Source organism: Clarias gariepinus, chromosome 4, assembly GCF_024256425.1.
Source record: "Clarias gariepinus isolate MV-2021 ecotype Netherlands chromosome 4, CGAR_prim_01v2, whole genome shotgun sequence".
NCBI lineage: Eukaryota > Metazoa > Chordata > Actinopteri > Siluriformes > Clariidae > Clarias > Clarias gariepinus.
Window position 1 is genome coordinate 18,278,972 of NC_071103.1, and position 17,683 is coordinate 18,296,654.

The 17,683-nt window shown below is 39.5% G+C and overlaps 2 protein-coding genes across 2 annotated transcripts; one reads left to right on the forward strand and one right to left on the reverse strand.

The window, feature by feature from the left end:
- Nucleotides 1-764: 764 nt before the first annotated feature.
- fam210ab (family with sequence similarity 210 member Ab) lies at nucleotides 765-12,987 on the reverse strand. Its single transcript, XM_053495184.1, has 4 exons — nucleotides 12,883-12,987; nucleotides 7,506-7,924; nucleotides 4,738-4,849; nucleotides 765-4,653 (listed from the first exon to the last, which is right to left on the reverse strand). Exons 2-4 carry the CDS (start codon nucleotides 7,892-7,894, stop codon nucleotides 4,321-4,323), a joined length of 834 nt encoding a protein of 277 aa, XP_053351159.1. The 5' UTR covers nucleotides 7,895-7,924; nucleotides 12,883-12,987; the 3' UTR covers nucleotides 765-4,320.
- A 2,135-nt stretch (nucleotides 12,988-15,122) lies between these two features.
- On the forward strand, nucleotides 15,123-16,523 carry mc5rb (melanocortin 5b receptor). The gene is given in 4 exon segments (XM_053494093.1): nucleotides 15,123-15,157; nucleotides 15,660-15,820; nucleotides 15,914-16,066; nucleotides 16,069-16,523. Coding segments are annotated over 4 exon segments (804 nt in total).
- The last annotated feature ends 1,160 nt before the right edge of the window (nucleotides 16,524-17,683 follow it).

Sequence of the window (17,683 nt, forward strand, 5' to 3'; positions counted from 1 at the left end):
GTCATGGACTTTGTATCATTTTAGTTTTTATTTACAAAAAAAAAAATTGAAAAAACAAAAATGTACCCCAGCATTTTGTGTGTATGCATAAGTGTGTACTTGTACTGTATTCTTGCATACATGTACATGCGTATGTCTATATACACGTTAAATATGTGTATTTTGCCTCTTTTTATTTAAGCAATTGTGATGTACTAGGTTCTAGGCCTAAGGTCTGTTATTGCAATACTTTTTCAGAAAAAAAAACAAACAAAAAAAAACAGTTCAAAATAGTCAAAAAACGTTGCTCTAAATGCTGTTGTAGTCAAAGATTTTATGCTTGTACTGCTGTGGTCAAACTACAGCGAAACCATTAAAAATAAAAACATTTTAAAAATACTGCATAGAGTGTATCATTTTAATTGCCAATACGCTTTAATAACAAGAAGAGTGAATATAAGTTGAAAGCAGGTTGAGACGGCACAGTGGCGTCGTGGTTAGCACTGTCGCCTTGCACCTCCAAGGTGGAGGGTTTCTCCACATGGAGTTTGCATGTTCTCCCCATGTTTGGTGGGTTTCAACCCACAGTCCAAAGACATGCAGGTTAGTCTAATTGGCGTTCCCAAATTGCCCTTAGTGTGTGTATGTGCCCTGTGATGGATTGGCACCATGTCCAGAATTAACCCTTCCTCATGCCCCAAGTCTCCTGAGATAGGTTCATAAGAGAGTAAAATCAGTTTGCTGTGTTCGTACTCAGGACCACAGAAAAAAACTCTTGACAAGGATGAATAAAATTGGTTTATTAGGAGAATGAAGAATGTGGTTTTTCAAAACTGTGTACTCAACCATAAAACAATGAGCATCTCGATTTGTTAATATACAGTTTAATCTCCATAAAGACATAAAGCAGACACACTTACTGTATGGCTTTAGATGATTCCCTTAACCACAAGTCACCTGGCTTTATACACACACACACACCCCAACTGCAAACATTACATGTTTGTAGTAATCGCTAAATATCTTCATTTGCTCTTTGAGCAGAAATACGTTCACTCGATTTATTTTTCTAATTTCCACACATTTGTAGAATGATTATTGCTATTACAGGCTTAATATGTCAGTAGTGTCAGAAAAGTCTCCGTACACAAGGGAAAACTTACACACTTGCCTTGACACAATGTCTCTCATTCTTAATTCATGTTATACAGGTAGTCCCCGACTGACAGAACGAGTTCCGTTGCAGGAGCACGTTTGTAAGTCAGATTTGTTCTTAAGTCCGACAAAGTGAGTCTTATATGGCTTTGACACGAATATACAATGTAAAGCATACCAATCCACTTGACTCAATCTGTCCCCTTTCCCCACACAGCTATCATGTGGCCAAAAACCGTAATTACACCTAAGGAAATGAAGGTGTTGTCCCTACGCCTTCAAAATGAGGGGAATCCCAGATGACACGTTGTTTTCCACTGTATTGGATTTTCTGTTTAGCATCAGGACAGCTTTACAGGACAACCATTTTCTATCATAGTGCTCCCGGGCTGATTCACTGAAACCAGTGAGGCTGACTCATTTCTCCCCAGCACATGCACACATATATTCAATATACCAGACTTTCGACATTTTATACACTTACCTACGCACTGAAAATACTGTATATAATTGTAAATATTGGTATCGGGTGCACTGCAGTGTCTATTTTTTGTACAATACACGTGAGCTACTTCCATGATTGAACCGGTATTAGAATCGTGGTCTGTTCATATCTGCGGAAATTCGTAACTCAAATGTTTGTAAGTCGAGGACTAATTCTTTTCTCAGATATTATGTTAACACGAGATCATCAAAAGCAGAAGAGAGACCTTGTGTGTGAGATTACAAAGAAATAGCAATCGTAATGTTTTTTTCCGAGATAGTAATTTCCCCCATGTACAAAGACATTTGAGACACCCTGTATTAACCATTTAATAGAGAAACTGAGACCATGAAAGTATCTTTTTTCTTCTAAATGGGTTCTCTTCACACACTAGCAGCAGAGTCATTTCAAGAGCACCTGTCCTGCTCTGCTCATATGGTAGGATTTTAATATTTTCAAGCCACCATGTAGACACACCACGTTGCATTAGAAATGCCTTTGAACAGCACGATGGAAGAACCTGTGGCTGAGGGAGAGGCGGCTTCACGAAGCGAGCTGTGTAAACAAGCCTGTCTGCACACCAGCTGAGGTGTTTCCTAATATAGGGAGAAGTTGTCACATGTGACGAGCAGCATGTACAGGAAACGATGACGGAACAAGAAAACTGCTGGCTGAAATGAAAAGTTTGGTTTCTTCAGCTGCATTCGGGGATGATTTGTGGGAAAAACTTTAATGAAGTCTCGCAAGTTTTCACCATATCCCAACTATTTTCTGTCAGTTCACGGTGTCAAAGTTTTGCCGCTGGGGTATACGAGTGCTTTAAAAGGCCACACCTCTTTATCCCATTTTGTTTTTGTGCTACTTCTAGTCTGGTTCAAGTTCCACCCCACACTCCCAGATACTCTCTTCTGCTTGAGCTCTTCCTATACAAGGACCTACATCTACACAGGTTTAGTTTCTTTTTTATAAATCAGTGGTCAGAACAAGCTCAAATAAAATCCACACAAATATAAAAGATGAAAGACATGCATTTTGTTCTGGAAGTGGTAGTGCAAAATATCTTTCCTCTCAGAATTTTTATTTTTTTATACTTTAAGTATACATGTTTTACCTGGGAAAGCTACATGTGGCTTAGTGGATAGCACTGTCTAGGGTTGTGGGTTTAAATCTTGGCTCTGGTATGTGTGTGTGTGTTGATTGTGCATCTTGGTGGGTATCCTCCGGGTTTTAAAGACATGTTATGGACTGATTGTTTTATTCCCAATTACAAATGCCCGTAGTGTATGACTGGGTTGGTGTGTGTGTGTGTGTGTGTGTGTGTGTGTGCTTCTGCCCTGTGATGGGTTGGCACTTCATGCAGGGTTTACACTGCCCGATGCCCTGACACTCAAGGTCCCATGCAAAACCCTACACAGGGTAGTCTACAGTATGTAGTATAGACAATGAATAGATGTGGTTACCTTTAATTAGCTTTTTAGAATAACTGTTGTGTTAAAACCCATTGGGTGTTCAAGGTAAAACGGGACTTGTGATAAAATTACTTAGTTCCTGGGAGACCACCATTTCAGATGTAAGGCAGGCAGTCCAATCATGGCTCTGGTGTACTTGGAAAACCTGATGGAATACAAGCACTAGTGAAATGCTGCGATAAGTGTGTTAGTGTAGAAGGAGATTATATGGAGAAATAAAGGGAGTTTTTACTCTCGTAACAGTTCTGTTATTCTGCACAATCGAAAGTCCCTGTTTGATTTGAACACCCTTATATTTTGAAAGCTACACCGATCAGCCATAACATTCAAACCATCAACATTAACCCCACCTAGGATTTAGGCCTCCGCAGGGCCTTAGGGATGTGCTGCTGTATCTGGCACTGGGACTCCAGCGGCAGATCCTTTGGGTGCTGTGGGTTGAGGGGTGGGGCCTCCATGGATCGGGCTTGTTTGTCTGGTGGGTCCCATGGGTACTCATTTGGATTGGTATCTGGGGAGTTTGGAGACAAGGTCGGCAGCCTTTGGCGCTTTGCTTGCTAAGACCCATGCATGGCAGGCTGTGGTGCACTGATACCTGCACTGATACTGCATGGGCCAGTACGGATTTTTTGTGGGATTGGACCAGATGGGCTGTCGTTCCCACAGGCATAGATAAGCCATGGGTGCCCATGATTCTGCCATCAGTTTACAGGTACAGTATATAATTGATGATCAATGTTATTCACTTCACCTGGCGCTGGTGTTAGTGTTATGGCTGATCGGTGTATATTATAGTTACATAAGATAAAAAAAGATGTATGACGGAAGAAACAAGGCAGTTTGTTAGGTGATCTCTGGCCTGTTTAAGCCTCTGGCTTGTGAGCCAACAGTAATTAAGAATGAAGGATTGTGGTCTCTGGTTGAAGTGTAGGTGCTGCTTATTAAATTAGCAGATATATGCCTCTACTTGCTAAAACTTCTTGTCTCTCATAATTCTCCTTTCTCTCTCCTAATACAATCACATCACACAATGTGCATTATTACAGAAGTAGAAATCAGCCCTAATCAGTTATGCAGTAAGTACGATCAGGTTTCTAGGTCTTACTGAACAATAAAAAATAAATGAGACTTTAGGACATGTGGATCAAGACTGGAAGTTTGTGAAAGATTGTAACATGTTTATACCGTTTGATTCGTAGAATTATACAACTTTGTAAGAGTGATCATTTCCTGTTAATCCGTTTTCTTCCTTAAAGACACTTTGTCTTTGGTCTCCTGCAGTTTCTCCGCCAGCTTGTCTTTCGTCTCCTCCATTTTTTCGGCGAAGCGCTCTTTAGTCTCTTCCATGCGACCTGACAGGAGCTCTTTAGTTTCCTCCATTTTCTCTGAAAACCGCTCCTTCGTCTCCTCCATCTTCTCAGAGAATCTCTCTCTGGTCTCTTCCATTTTGTCCTGCAGGTACTCCGTGACCGGAGGCGGGGTGGAGAAGTAGCCGTGTTTACGGAGGTACTGCACTGAGAGGGACGTGCCGCCCAGCGTGACCGTGTACCTGGCCGGGGTAGCAAGCTGTTCAGGACAAAAAGTGGAATGTAGAATTTGGACATTTGCATTACTTTGATGTTTTGCTCATCAGATTAGTGCAGTTCATACCTTATACATTGCGTAGGCTGTCAGTGCATATCCACCCTGAGAGTCTCGCAAAAGGCCCACGAGCTTGTCTGGTAAGCCAATGAACTCCAGAAATGGCACCAAGTTCACCCCTCTGGCAAAAACACATATACAATGTAGAAATCTTTTAGCAGTTATACAAGTTGGAATGGGGATTTTTATGCCCAGTCATTAAAATTGGAATTATACAGAGTTTATAATGGCATGCTGATAAAAGTACGTCCTATATTTGCTTGCACTTTAGATGACAGTGAAGTGTGACTGAATGAGACTTTATCCAGGAAAACAGCTTTACAGTTGTGCTTTAAACCAGCACAGAATTACGCAGGGATATTTTTCTTATCAATACTAGAGTGTTTTTTTTTTTTTTTTTTTTTTTTTTAAGTACTATGTATAAAACTTTTATATATATATATATATATATATATATTTTTTTTTTTTTAAAGGTACATTCGAGTCTGTCTGGTCTGTGCACTGACAATTCCCTTACCATGTTTAATCACAGTTTGTTAACAGAAAAGGTTTAAAATGAGGAACTATAACTGCGAGATGAATTAAAATTGATATTTAAATACTTAAACTTTTCATTTCAATAATTAATTTTTAACATTGACTCTGTTCAGACATCCTACATTAGTGTTTAAAAAAAGTACCAGACAGGGTGAGCAGTAATAGGACAGTGATTAATGACAGGGTTGTGTGATACACCTCGTAGTAGCAAAATGAATTTATTTTTTAATCATCACTAATGTGGTCACTAACACTATGATGACTATGATTTTTATTTTTTTATATTTATATTTTAGGGAAGTTTGGTCTATTTCAGAGGCATGTGACTAGAATGAGTCACATATTCAGAACCAGCGAGGATAGAGATCCTGAAATACATTTCCTTTATAAGCACTTGGCAGTAGGGCTGCTCGATTATGGGAAAAATCATAATCACGATTATTTTGGTCATGATTGAAATTACGATTATTTTACATGACTACTTATTGACTTTGAAAATATGTTGCATTTATTAAACAGAACAGTGATTTCTCCTTAAAACAGATAAAGGCAAACAAGATCAACAATGTAGCGCACTTCCACAATCTTTTGAAAACAAGTATTAAATAAAATAATAAATAAATTATTATTAATGGTGTCGAGATGGCAAAGCATAACGCTTGTCCAGAGTATTTATCATTTTCCTGAATCCTTTGTTCTCAACCGTGCTAATAGGGCACATGTCTTTGGCTAAAAAGTATGCAAAGTTTTTTTTTTTTGTGCCTTTCTGAGCTGGATGGATACGGAGTTGCACTGAAGAGCGTGTCTTTAATAAATGACTGTGTTAGCGAGGATGTTGTGGGGGTTGTTCGTCGTTCTTTCTGTTTCTTTATTAGTTGGTCATATGTCGGTCTGTGTTTAAATTTTAAATGGTTAAAAAGATTTGTGATGTTACCAACCAGTGCCGACACAACCGCGTAGCAAATCTTGCACCTAATATGTTTTTGATCCACGTCCGCTTCTTCGAATCCAAAACCCAAACAACAGAATTGCTTCTACTTCTTTTGTTGATCAAAGATCTGTTGACCAAGACTGTGGCTGCTCTTTTTCTGCCATCTTCACTCGCGCTGATTTTTAAATGCGATCAAATACCACATACGCAACTTCTTGGCTGACAGTATAGAGTGAGAGAGTTCGGGCTTCTGCAAGGGCGAAAGTGCGGATGCGCGCGTCAGAACGCAGGTCAAAATAACTTACAGAAAAAAGTGAATAATCGTTTTTCTCGATTACACCATTTTTGTGATCGTTGAGACCCGAAATTGAAATCTAAATTGAAATTCGATTAATTGCATAGCCCTACTTGGCAGTCGCCCCCATGCAGCTATGTATTTATTTTTTAACTGCGGGTTAGGTTAAGGGCCTTGTTTAAGGGCCCAGTAGTAGCTGCTTGATGGTGCTGGAATTCGACCTCCTGATCAGAAGTCCAATGTCTTATCCACTGTGCTTGTACGGACTACTGATTAAGATTAATGAGTAAGCATTTCCCAGTAAGACATAGTTTGATGTCTTTTAAACATGCAGAGCGGATAAGGCTGGAGTCACTTATGTCAACTTTGGTGAACTCCTAATGATATTTTACAGAGACAGTATGTAAATATGGAATAAAAGAGAGGCCAGAATACAGACTGGTGGGACACCCTGATCAAGATCGGCCTTGTCATCTCACATGGCAAACTCACACTCTGGCCCTGGCCAATCAATGGGCATCTGTAAGCTGACGCAAGCAGATAGATTGGGATAACGCTGTCCACCGAATGTGTTACACCATTCCCTTACGGTGGGTGAGTGACAGTTTGAAAAGATGACATCGCAGCTTTATGTGTGACAGAGGAAACACACGTTAGTCCATGCCATTAATGGGTGGTAACTGTCACTGAGAGTGTCTTAACATGACATGTGGGAATTGGACACGACTAAGTGCCTGGATAACCTGGAATTATTTTTAATTAGCATTTTGCGATTAAATGATTGCACAGTTCCAAGTTTTTATGCGATTACTTGAGCAGCACAAGACCGGATTCTTCGGTTAAGGAGGAGCAAAACCAGGACATAATTACATTTCATGTGGTGGAGCTGAAACAAGGTTGTTACTCTTCTCTCCTATATAATAAAGCTATAAACAGTTGTTACTTTCCATATAGAACTACCAATCAGGTCTGGGCTACAAAATAAAGATTACAAGAGAAGAGACCTGCACTTACTTCATGGCAGCGTAATAAAACGTCCCAAACCACACAGTGGAAGTGACGATATGCACAGGAACCATCACCTTTCCATACTGTTTAAAAGTCCTCTTAAACCTCTGAACCAGGCCAATCGACTTGTCCTGCAGTGGATCGAGGTCCCTGATGCTCTGTGGTGAGACTTCTCTCTCTCCCTGGTTTCTTTCCTGCCTCTGTGCAGCTTTTTGATCCTCAGGACGTGTCTTGTGGGACTCGGAGTTCCTGGTGATGCCGGAGAAGCTAAAGCAGCGTGCAGTAAACTGCTTTATATGAAGGATCTTTGCGCCGACACTCAGGTCCCTGGTGTTGAGGTCCAGGCACACAGAGCGCAGCGGGGCGGCTGCAGGACACAACACACGCTGCATCATCTGGTCTTTAAATTCCCAACCTCTCACAACCTAGAAGGGAGAAAACATAATATAATGTATCATAATTAATATCATAAGATAAAAACAGAATTAATGAGGTCGAGGTGCTTACCGAGCTCTGTATTCTGATTTTTATTAAACGTGACTTATACACTATTAACATACTTGCACATAAAGGTAGGCTATATGACATCATCATTGCAATAGCTTTAAACATGATATTTTCCACATTGACTTGGCAGTTTAACAATCTGAATGGAATCTGTACATCCATCATTTAGAATTACAACATGACAAAAACAGTGTGTCAACTCTGGCATCTTTACACACACCATCTCTAGGGGGTTCAGGGAACGGTCAGAGGAGGACGGCCAGACTGGTTCAAGCTGAAAGGTAACAGTATCTCACAACGTCTCGTTACAAATGATATGTCCCATAGAGCATCTCTGAATGCACAACATGTTGTACTGTAAAGCAAGTGGGCTACAGCAGCAGATCACACCAGGTACCACTCATGTCTGTCAAAAACAGGAAAGTAAGGCTTTAATTCACATGAGCTCAGCAAAACCGGACAAGAAGATTGGAAAAAGTTGTCTGGTATGACAAGTCTCTACTTCTGCTGTGACATTCGGATGGTAATGTCAGAATTTGGCATAATCAAAATGAAAGCGTGGATCCATCCTGCCATGTAGTAATAATGTTTCAGGCTGGTGGTGATGGTGTAAAGGTGTGGGGGAGGGTTTTGGAAGAAAAGAGGAATGGGGAGGATAAAGGGCCAAAAGATATAGGTATGCAGCTAATGTAATCTACACTGCATTTTGGAAAATAAGAAAAAAATCGCAATTAAATTTGAAGTTGATCTCTCAATAAGTATTTGATTACCCTGTGATTTTGCAAGTTCTCTTACTTAGAAATCATGGAGGGGTCTACAATTTTCAGTATAGGTGCATTTCCACTGTGAGAGACAGAATCTAAAAAGAAAAATCCTGAAATCACATTGTTTGATTTTTTTAACAATTTATTTGTGAATTACTGTGTCAAATAAGTAATTGAACACTTGCATATCAGCCAGATTTCTGACCCTTAAAGACCTGTTATTTTGCGTTTAAATAGTCCAGCTCTACTCTGCTCATGATTCTAAATTAGTAGCACCTGTTTGAGGTCGTTAGCTGTCATAAAGACACCTGTGCACCCCACAATCAGCCAAAGTCTAAGTAGATACATGGGCAAAACCAAAGAGCTGTCAAAGGACACAAGAGACAAAATTGGAGACCTTCACAAAGCTGCACAGGCTGATCAAATACTTATTGACCTCACTGTATATTCGAGATTCATTTCACATAAAGTGAAATATTTCAAGCCTTTTTTTTTTGTTTTTATTTTGATGACAGCTAAAAATCCAGTGTCTCAAAATATTAGAATATGTCTAAAGACTAATTAGTAATAATTTACAAAAGAGAAATTGTTAAAAATAATAATAATAATAATGTTGCAGTACTTGGTTGGGGTTCCTTTAGCACGAGTTATTGTGTGTTTTACGAATTACCGCGTGTGACATGGAGGCAATCAGCCTGTGGCACTGCTTTGATAACAGTAAGTATCACATAAGCTTACTTGAGCATAAACACAAAAGTCAGTCTAATTACTTTTAATAATAACCACACACACACTTCAATTTCTAAACTGAAAGAGTAAACTAGGGAATTATAAAGCCAAGATGTGTGAAAGTTTGATTCCTTTCCGTATTAATACCCCCATTCTAAGTAGTCAGCTTGGCATTCTGGCACAATTCCGGTCCCTTTTTCGCTCACAAAACACGCACCTGTTTGTTCAAGTTTGCCATCACCGCTGCTATTTATTGCTCTGCCTCGGCTTGTTGATGAGCTTGACTCTCTCCCTTTTTATTTACAATTTGAAAGAATCCTGTAGACATTGGATTTTTTTATAATTCCTCATCACAAAGCTCTTTCTCCTGACACTTTTCTTTTACAAGCACCGCTCTCATATTTTGTTTGGGTTTGCTTGTTATAGGAAATCCTGCTGTATGTCAGAATGTGTCCAGATTACTGACACCTGTGTGGTATCATGGAATCCTCATCTCTTGTCCAAATAGGGTCTCGCCAGAGCCAACAGCAGAGTTTTCTCATAAAAGCCAATATAGTGTCACTGATACTTCCATGGGAGACAGCTGTGGGTTATGTGATCTTCAGATACGTTACCATAGCATGGCACAAACAAATAAAAGGTAGAACGAACAAATCCTTCAACCTTCCTGCTAATTTTGAAATCTATGGCAGCACCAGTGATGCATGCTAAATTGATGACGGTGCCCCAGTAATGTACCTTAGGCCACACCCCCTGTGAGCTCTTTTGGCAATGTTTCTGGTGGCTTGGTCTATTTTCAATAAACAAGCTTTTTTTTTTTTTTTTTTACTTCCTCTTTTCTTTTAAACTTGTTCTTGATACATCAGAACACCTATTTCCATTGCTTATGGTCGCAGGTAGACGGGTGGCCAGAGGGGTAGGTTTTACACTGAATCTGGATCGCGTTGGAACAAGACTGCAGGTGGAAAAAGCAGGTTAAGTACGTTTTGGACTAGTTTTAAAATAGTCAGTGGGCACTAATATATAGCTTTGAAGTAAATAACCCAAAGCGTAATTATCTGAAAACATACTGTATGCCATGGTAAAGAAAGGGAAACTAAGTTCAGACAGTGAGTTTATGATGTTCAGAACCAAAATTAGCAAAATTATAGTAATAGGAAACTATGGCTAGAAACAGGTTTAATAATTATATTTGTCTTTCTGTAATATTATATTAAGAAATAATAGATACATTGACTAAATTTAAAATATGTCCATAAGAATTTATTTTTTGCAGTGTATTTTTGTTAGTGCTTGTGTTTTAAGCTTTCTGAAACGAAAGCTGTGCTACTGACATCTGATCTAAGCTCGGCATTTAAATCATTAAAGAACAAAAGCGAATAAGTATTTATTTATGAATTTTTCAGACCACTTATCCTGTGGAAATTCGCAGGGGGCCTGGAACGGAGTCTACTCCGAGGAATCCAACACAAGTCAGGGGAAACTCTGGATGGGGTATCAATCCACTTCAATGCACAAGCATGTGCACATACACACTCATTAATATTGGAAACAAAAATCAGTTTGGACTACTCTCATAGTAACCGGAGAGAACATGAAAACTCCAGACACACAGACCAAAGGCGAGATCCGAACCCTCGAACCAGGAAGTGTGAGATATGCTGATTAGCCATAACATTGAGTAATGACAGGTGAAGTGAATAACATTAACTATCCCCTTACAATGACCACTGAAAGCTGGTTAGATATTACGCAGTCATGTAGTGTTGGGACTTGAAACCTTGACCTTCCGGTCAGTAACCCAGAGCCTTAACCGACTGAGCCACCACTGCCCCTCTCTGCCTATAATGGATACATTAGGATTATAGCTTGACCATGGAGCAATGAAAGAAAATGTCCTGTTTGTGTGTTGCTTAACTAAGAGATGGCACCAGGATAAACTATGGAAAAATTTCAAGCCAGCAGAGGCAGCGTGATGTTTAGAGCAATGTTCTGCTGGGAAATCTTGGGTCCTACCATTCACATGGATGTTACTTTGACACATACCACCTATCTAAACACTGTCACTGATCAAGTACACCGCTCCTTGATAACAGTGGCCTCTTTCAGGAAGACAACGTGCCATGCCACACTGCAAAAATGGCACAATAATGGTATGAGGAACCACTTACAACGAGTTTAAATTGGCCTTACTCCAGATCTCAATCTCTGTGGGATGTGCTGGAAAAACTAGTTTGATCAATGGAGCCTCACAACTTACCAGACTTACATGATCTGATACTGACGGCTTGGTGCCAGATACAGTGGTACCTCAGCATATGAACGACGGATTATATGGGAAAATGCATTTTACAATACAAAATTAAGAAATCACATCCGGAACAGATTAAATTTGTATGCCGAGGTATAATCGAGTTCTTGCCTTGGAGAGGAAATACAGAGTATTAGGTGGTGGTCATAATGTTTAGCGCAATGGTAAATGAAAAAATATTAGCTAATCCAATTTTATTTGTGTAATGTCAGACACATTCTGGAGCTATTAATGGATCAGTAGTAGGTTTCTCGCCTGCCAGGTGAAAGGTTCAGAATCGATTTCCACCCAATGCAACTGGATGCAGTGCAAGTCCCAAGCCTGCATTAAATAGGAGGGTTCGTCAGGAAGGGCATCCAGGCGTGAAACCTGTGCCAAGTTGTACTCGGATCGGATGGTCTGCTGTGGCGACCCCTCCATGGGAGCAGTCGAAAGTTCAAACATTTTGGACACATTTTGAACATTTAAATTAATATTTCCAGGCTGCCTGCCAATTATCACGAGCATGTTAAGACCCCAAAAAGCCCAAAAGGGTGAAAAACAACAACAAAAAAACAAAAAGAGAAATGACGTTTAAAACGCCCTTCAAGTCGGTAGCCTTCACCTTCATGCCAGGGGGCGTGGCTTCACACACAGTAAACAGCATGGCCTAGATAAACAGACACAGCTACAGTCTCATCTACCGTCAACTACTGTCATATTCACATGTTGCTACTTAACACATTTACAAGCGTATGTACAGTGATAATAATAATCATAAACGTGTTGGTTGTATTATTACTTCCGAGTTCAATCCCCATCAATAAATCAACAAGTCAACAGACTGGAATTAAGCGTTCATGCCTAGTGAGTGACGCGCGTGACAGAGGACAGTAAGGACAGCACAGGCCACCCGCATGGGCGGGCGCGCGCGCACACACACACACACGACTGTCCAGTTATGCAGTTAAATATAGCTAAGCTAATCGGCTAGCTAATCAAATCGCAGATCCTCTTGTCTATTTTCGGTGTCCGGTATTAAAGCGATCCGGTAAAGACGAGAGCGTGAGAAGTGAAGTGAAGTGAAGCTTACACTGAACTCGTGTTTCTAATGTGTCCTCGAACGCACGCGCCGCGCCATACTCCTGTCTCTGCCATCACTGCTGCACATGGACTTCACCCGCGCGGTGCTTCATGGGAAATGAAGTCTGTCCCGGTTAGGTTACAGAACCCGGAAGTTGTGGTGAGGAATTCATTAGTTCGTTAATTTTATACTACGTAGGCTGGACCAGACCTCCGCTTTACTTTACAGAAACACTGAATAACAACTTTTCAATTATTCCAACTCATTATTTTAAACTATTTTGTCATTTGTCGTTTTTTTTTGTGCCATTTCTTATTTCTATTTAATATTTAACAGTGAGTGTGACAGAACTGGGTGGAAACTCATTGTCACTGGTGCCATTCTTTGGGAATTTTCCCAAAGAATTTTGTGGGATTTTGTGAATCAACTTGAGATTTAGGTATTTTGCAAAGTAATCTTGGGATTTTTTACAGTCATATTAATATGGAATAAAGGCTATGTAAAGACAGTACCATGGTGTGGTGGTTTCCTGTTACAGACAAAAAGACAGCAGATCAGCCTAATTAGCATTGCCAAAATGCACGTTTTGTGTTCGTGCCCTGCATTGGATTGGCACCGTGTCCATGGTGTGCAGGGATAGGCTCCAGGCCCCACGAACCTACAGGATAAGCAGTAGATAAAAATGAATGGAGCCTATTAAAAGATCTCTTGCTGTCATACGGCCACATATTTTCCCTTTCATGGTATTCATTTACCTTTTACTTACTTTATTTATATATGAAGAATACAACATTAAGTATATTTTTCTCCTCTTTTCACAATCAATCAATCAATCTTTATACATCCATGGACACTATGGACAATTCCACGCACATCACAGCTACACTACATGTTTACGTCTACATTCTGGACCATTGCACAAAGACACTTTAATAACCATTGCACAAAGTCACTTTTGCTATGAATATTTGCACACCATTATATTTCTATTTGTACAGTATATTTCTATTTTCAGTTTCTATTTTTAGTTCTATTTTTCCTAGTTAAATTTTATTTTTATTTTTTTATTTAAATTTTCTATAGTATTTCCTTTATTCATATTTATTACTTATTATAAGCTTTAATTCTCTTTTTAAGGTCACTGGCGGTCGTTTAAGCATTTCACTACATTTCGTACTGTGTATGACTGTGACAAATAAAATTTGAATTTGAATTTTGAATTTGAATATTATGTGTATAGTTTGGGGATATTATAGGACTGCAAGGTGAGACATCATGTTTTTATCTGTTTTTTCTGGTCCTGTTTGCCATTAAAAAAACTGATCAAGTGTGTTTCGATAGTTTTAAACTATATTGGTCAGGAAAAGGTGTAGCATCTAGATTTTCCCTGATGTACAGTATATTGGAAAGATGGGGAGAAACACGTGCAATGATTGATAGATCCCATTGTGTAAACCAGTAATTTCCACATTATTTAGAGGAGTAAAAAGCATTCGATGGGTGTTTGTTTGTGATTCAAAATAAAGTGGGCATTAAGCGGGAATCAGGCTCCCAGCAGGGGAGGAATTACTATGTCTTAATATTGGGATCAAGGATGACTCACAGGTGTTGAACATGGAGAAAACTTTAAGAGCTGAAATATAACTGACTAACTTAGATTGGAATTTTTTGTTTCTTACAGGGTCCTAAGCTTATTGCTTAACTTAGAATTCATTATGTAAAATGTACCTTTTGTGTGATTGACAAGTTACATTGTTTCACTCCTTAGTGCTGTATTGCTGGTGCCTGAGGTTCAACATGACAAATGATAACACTGCAAATTATTTTATGATTTACCTTTTCACACTCTATTAATTAATAAATGTCTTCTCATAAAGGATATTGCAGGTGACAAGGCAAGACGCTGTCACTTTATAGATCTTCTGCATTCACACCCACCATAGCATAGCATAGCATTTCAATAAATGTGAGTTTTAGTGTTTTATGATATATATCAAATATAAGACTGAAAGTCAGTGGTGGCCTCATATCTGTTGGAACCAATAAATCCAAGTTAGCTTTGGTTTGTCTGTCACAATGTAGCTAATTTGAATTCAGAAAGTAGTCTGCTAGTTCTTTTAGTAGTTTTTTTTTGCTCTTTCATGAGCACAAAAGCAACCAAACTTGACAGATAGAAAGACCAGGTGATTGTTTTCTTTAAAATAATCGAGTTTCATGTTTGGGTGATTTAGTGCACATGATAGCCTAAGATGAAAATTCTTGGCAAACAGGAGAGGAACTCAATGTAGACTTTTGGTGTTAAAGTCCATCCATGTTATATTCTTCCTAGTAGCTCGAATCAACCTGACCATTTTCCTCTGACCTCTTATCAACAACGAGACTCCACCCACACAACTGTCAATCACTCACTGTCTTTATTTTTTTCACACTACGCTGTGTAAACACAATCTTTGAATGTGGAAGGAGACCGGAGCACTCAGAGCAAACTCACTTGGACACAAATGGGACATTCTCGTGTAAACACACCATTTCAAAAGTCTTCTTTGTTTGATAATGTGACTTTTTCCTTCTTTATCACTTTTTTTAAACAGGTGAGCAAGAATCAGGGGTGGAGTGCATTCATTGACAGCCACTCAGATCAAAGCTTTTTACCAGTGAAAGAACCTCAGCCACAAAATGAATACATCACCATGTACCTCACGCAGGTCCACATTGCCCCTGAGTTGTTTCTCTCTCTAGGCTTGCTAAGTCTTTTGGAAAACATTGTTATTCTTGCCATCATCAAGAACTAGAACCTTCTCTCGCTCATGTACCTTTACATCTGCTTTGGCAGATATGTTAGTAAGTCTTTCTAATGCATGGGAGACTACAGTGATCCATCTTCTGGCTAACAGGAGCCTAGTTGTAGAAGAACACTTTACCCGTCAGATTGATAACAAGTTCGACTATAATGTGGAAACACATCCGTCACGTCTGAGAGACCTCCGGCTGCGAGAGGTTACAGCATCACACGGGAACCGAACCAGCGCCACTTGGAGGGCTCTCATCTGCATTTCTGTGGTGGCCTCCATGTGCAATCTTCTAGCCATTGCCACAGATCGCTACATCTCCATATTTTATGCACTCTGCTACTATGGTATCATGACTGTCAAGCAAGCGTGCATGATTTACATCTGGAGCTTCTGCATTGGGAGCTTCATGTCTTCATTATTTACTCTGACACAACACTAGTGGTGGTTTGTCTGGTGACTATGTTTTTGGCCATACTGTTCTTAATGGCATCTCTCTACAGCCACATGTTCCTGCTAGCTCTATCTCATATGAGACACATAGCAACGTTGCCTGGTTCCAATGCCTCTATCCAGCATCGGGCCAGCTTAAAAGAAGCTCTCACTCTTACCATCCTTTTAGGCATTTTCATTGTGTGTTGGCTGCCCTTCTTTCTCCACCTCATCCTTATTATCTCCTGTCCAAAGATTCCTTATTGCATCTGTTTCATGGCCCACTTCAACATGTACCTGATTCTTATCATGTGCAACTCAGTGATCGATCCTCTAATATATGCTTTGAGGAGCCAGGACATAAGGAAGACCTTTAAGGAGATCATCTGCTGTTACAACCTGCCTGGAGCTTCTTTACTAAATATTTAACAGAACCCATTGAATTATTTTGGCACTCAATATGTTTAATTATATTCCTTAATAAAAAAATTTCATATAATCAATCCAAATTCCATAATGCAGCTCAGAGACTGGTACAGATATAAAAGAAAAATGGACTGCATAACATTGAACAAAATTATTACCGGTACAGACATTAGTTTAGAACCAGATTGATCTTCTGTGTCCCTTTGCTAGGACAAATGCCTGAGAACTTAGAGCCTCCCAGCTACGGTTATACCACTGATTTTCTTCCTATTCAAGACTAGTATCCTATTGACAGCATGAATACTTCACTACTGATCTGCCTGTCATGGGTGATAGGCTGGCATGCAGGACCAGTAAGAGCTGCTGGCGTCCAAAACCCACAGTCAGAACCAGTCCCTGCAACATTTTCGGCAAGAAAAAACATCTAATATGTGATCTTAAACAACACTTTGTCTTCTCACTGATGGCTTCTAAGTCATAACGAATTGCCTTTGAACTATCAGTGTGGTTATTACTGCTGGGTAATGTGAGCGTAAGCCTTCACCAGCGTGCTGATACTGTAGGCTTGTGACTCACCTCACCACTTTGTTCATGTCAAACACCAGCTAGAAAACTTACTAGCATTTAAGAAAAGGCTGAATGACACTGCTTGGCGTGTTGAACAAGGGATTCTACACCCTACATAGTGCACTAGCTTTCCATTTTACACAGTTTGAGTTTCAACCTTGGAACAGTTGAATAGCTGATAATATTATAGAATGGAATAAGTGGAGACATAATAAGAAACTTACAAGGTTTACTGGACTTTCCACCACTTCCATGGCTTATTCTCTTTCCCATTTGGTTACATAGCACCTTCAGAGATTTTAGACTACTTTCACCCTGCTGCCCATAACACTGGCGGAAAGGTTAGATGGGTGTGTGAAGCACCATGTTCAAATAGTTGTGAATTACATCTAAGGAAGCACCTCATTTACTCTCAAATTAAATCTAGACGAAGCCCCTCATTTACTTGTGTATGGATTTTTTAATTGCTTGTATTAATTCTTCTTTGTCTAAAATATTTTGAGGTCTAAGGTTCTATTTTTTTAGCACATGAATCTTTGCAGATAGCTAAATATTAGATGATATTAAGCTAGCTAGCTGTAATATTGGTTTGGTGT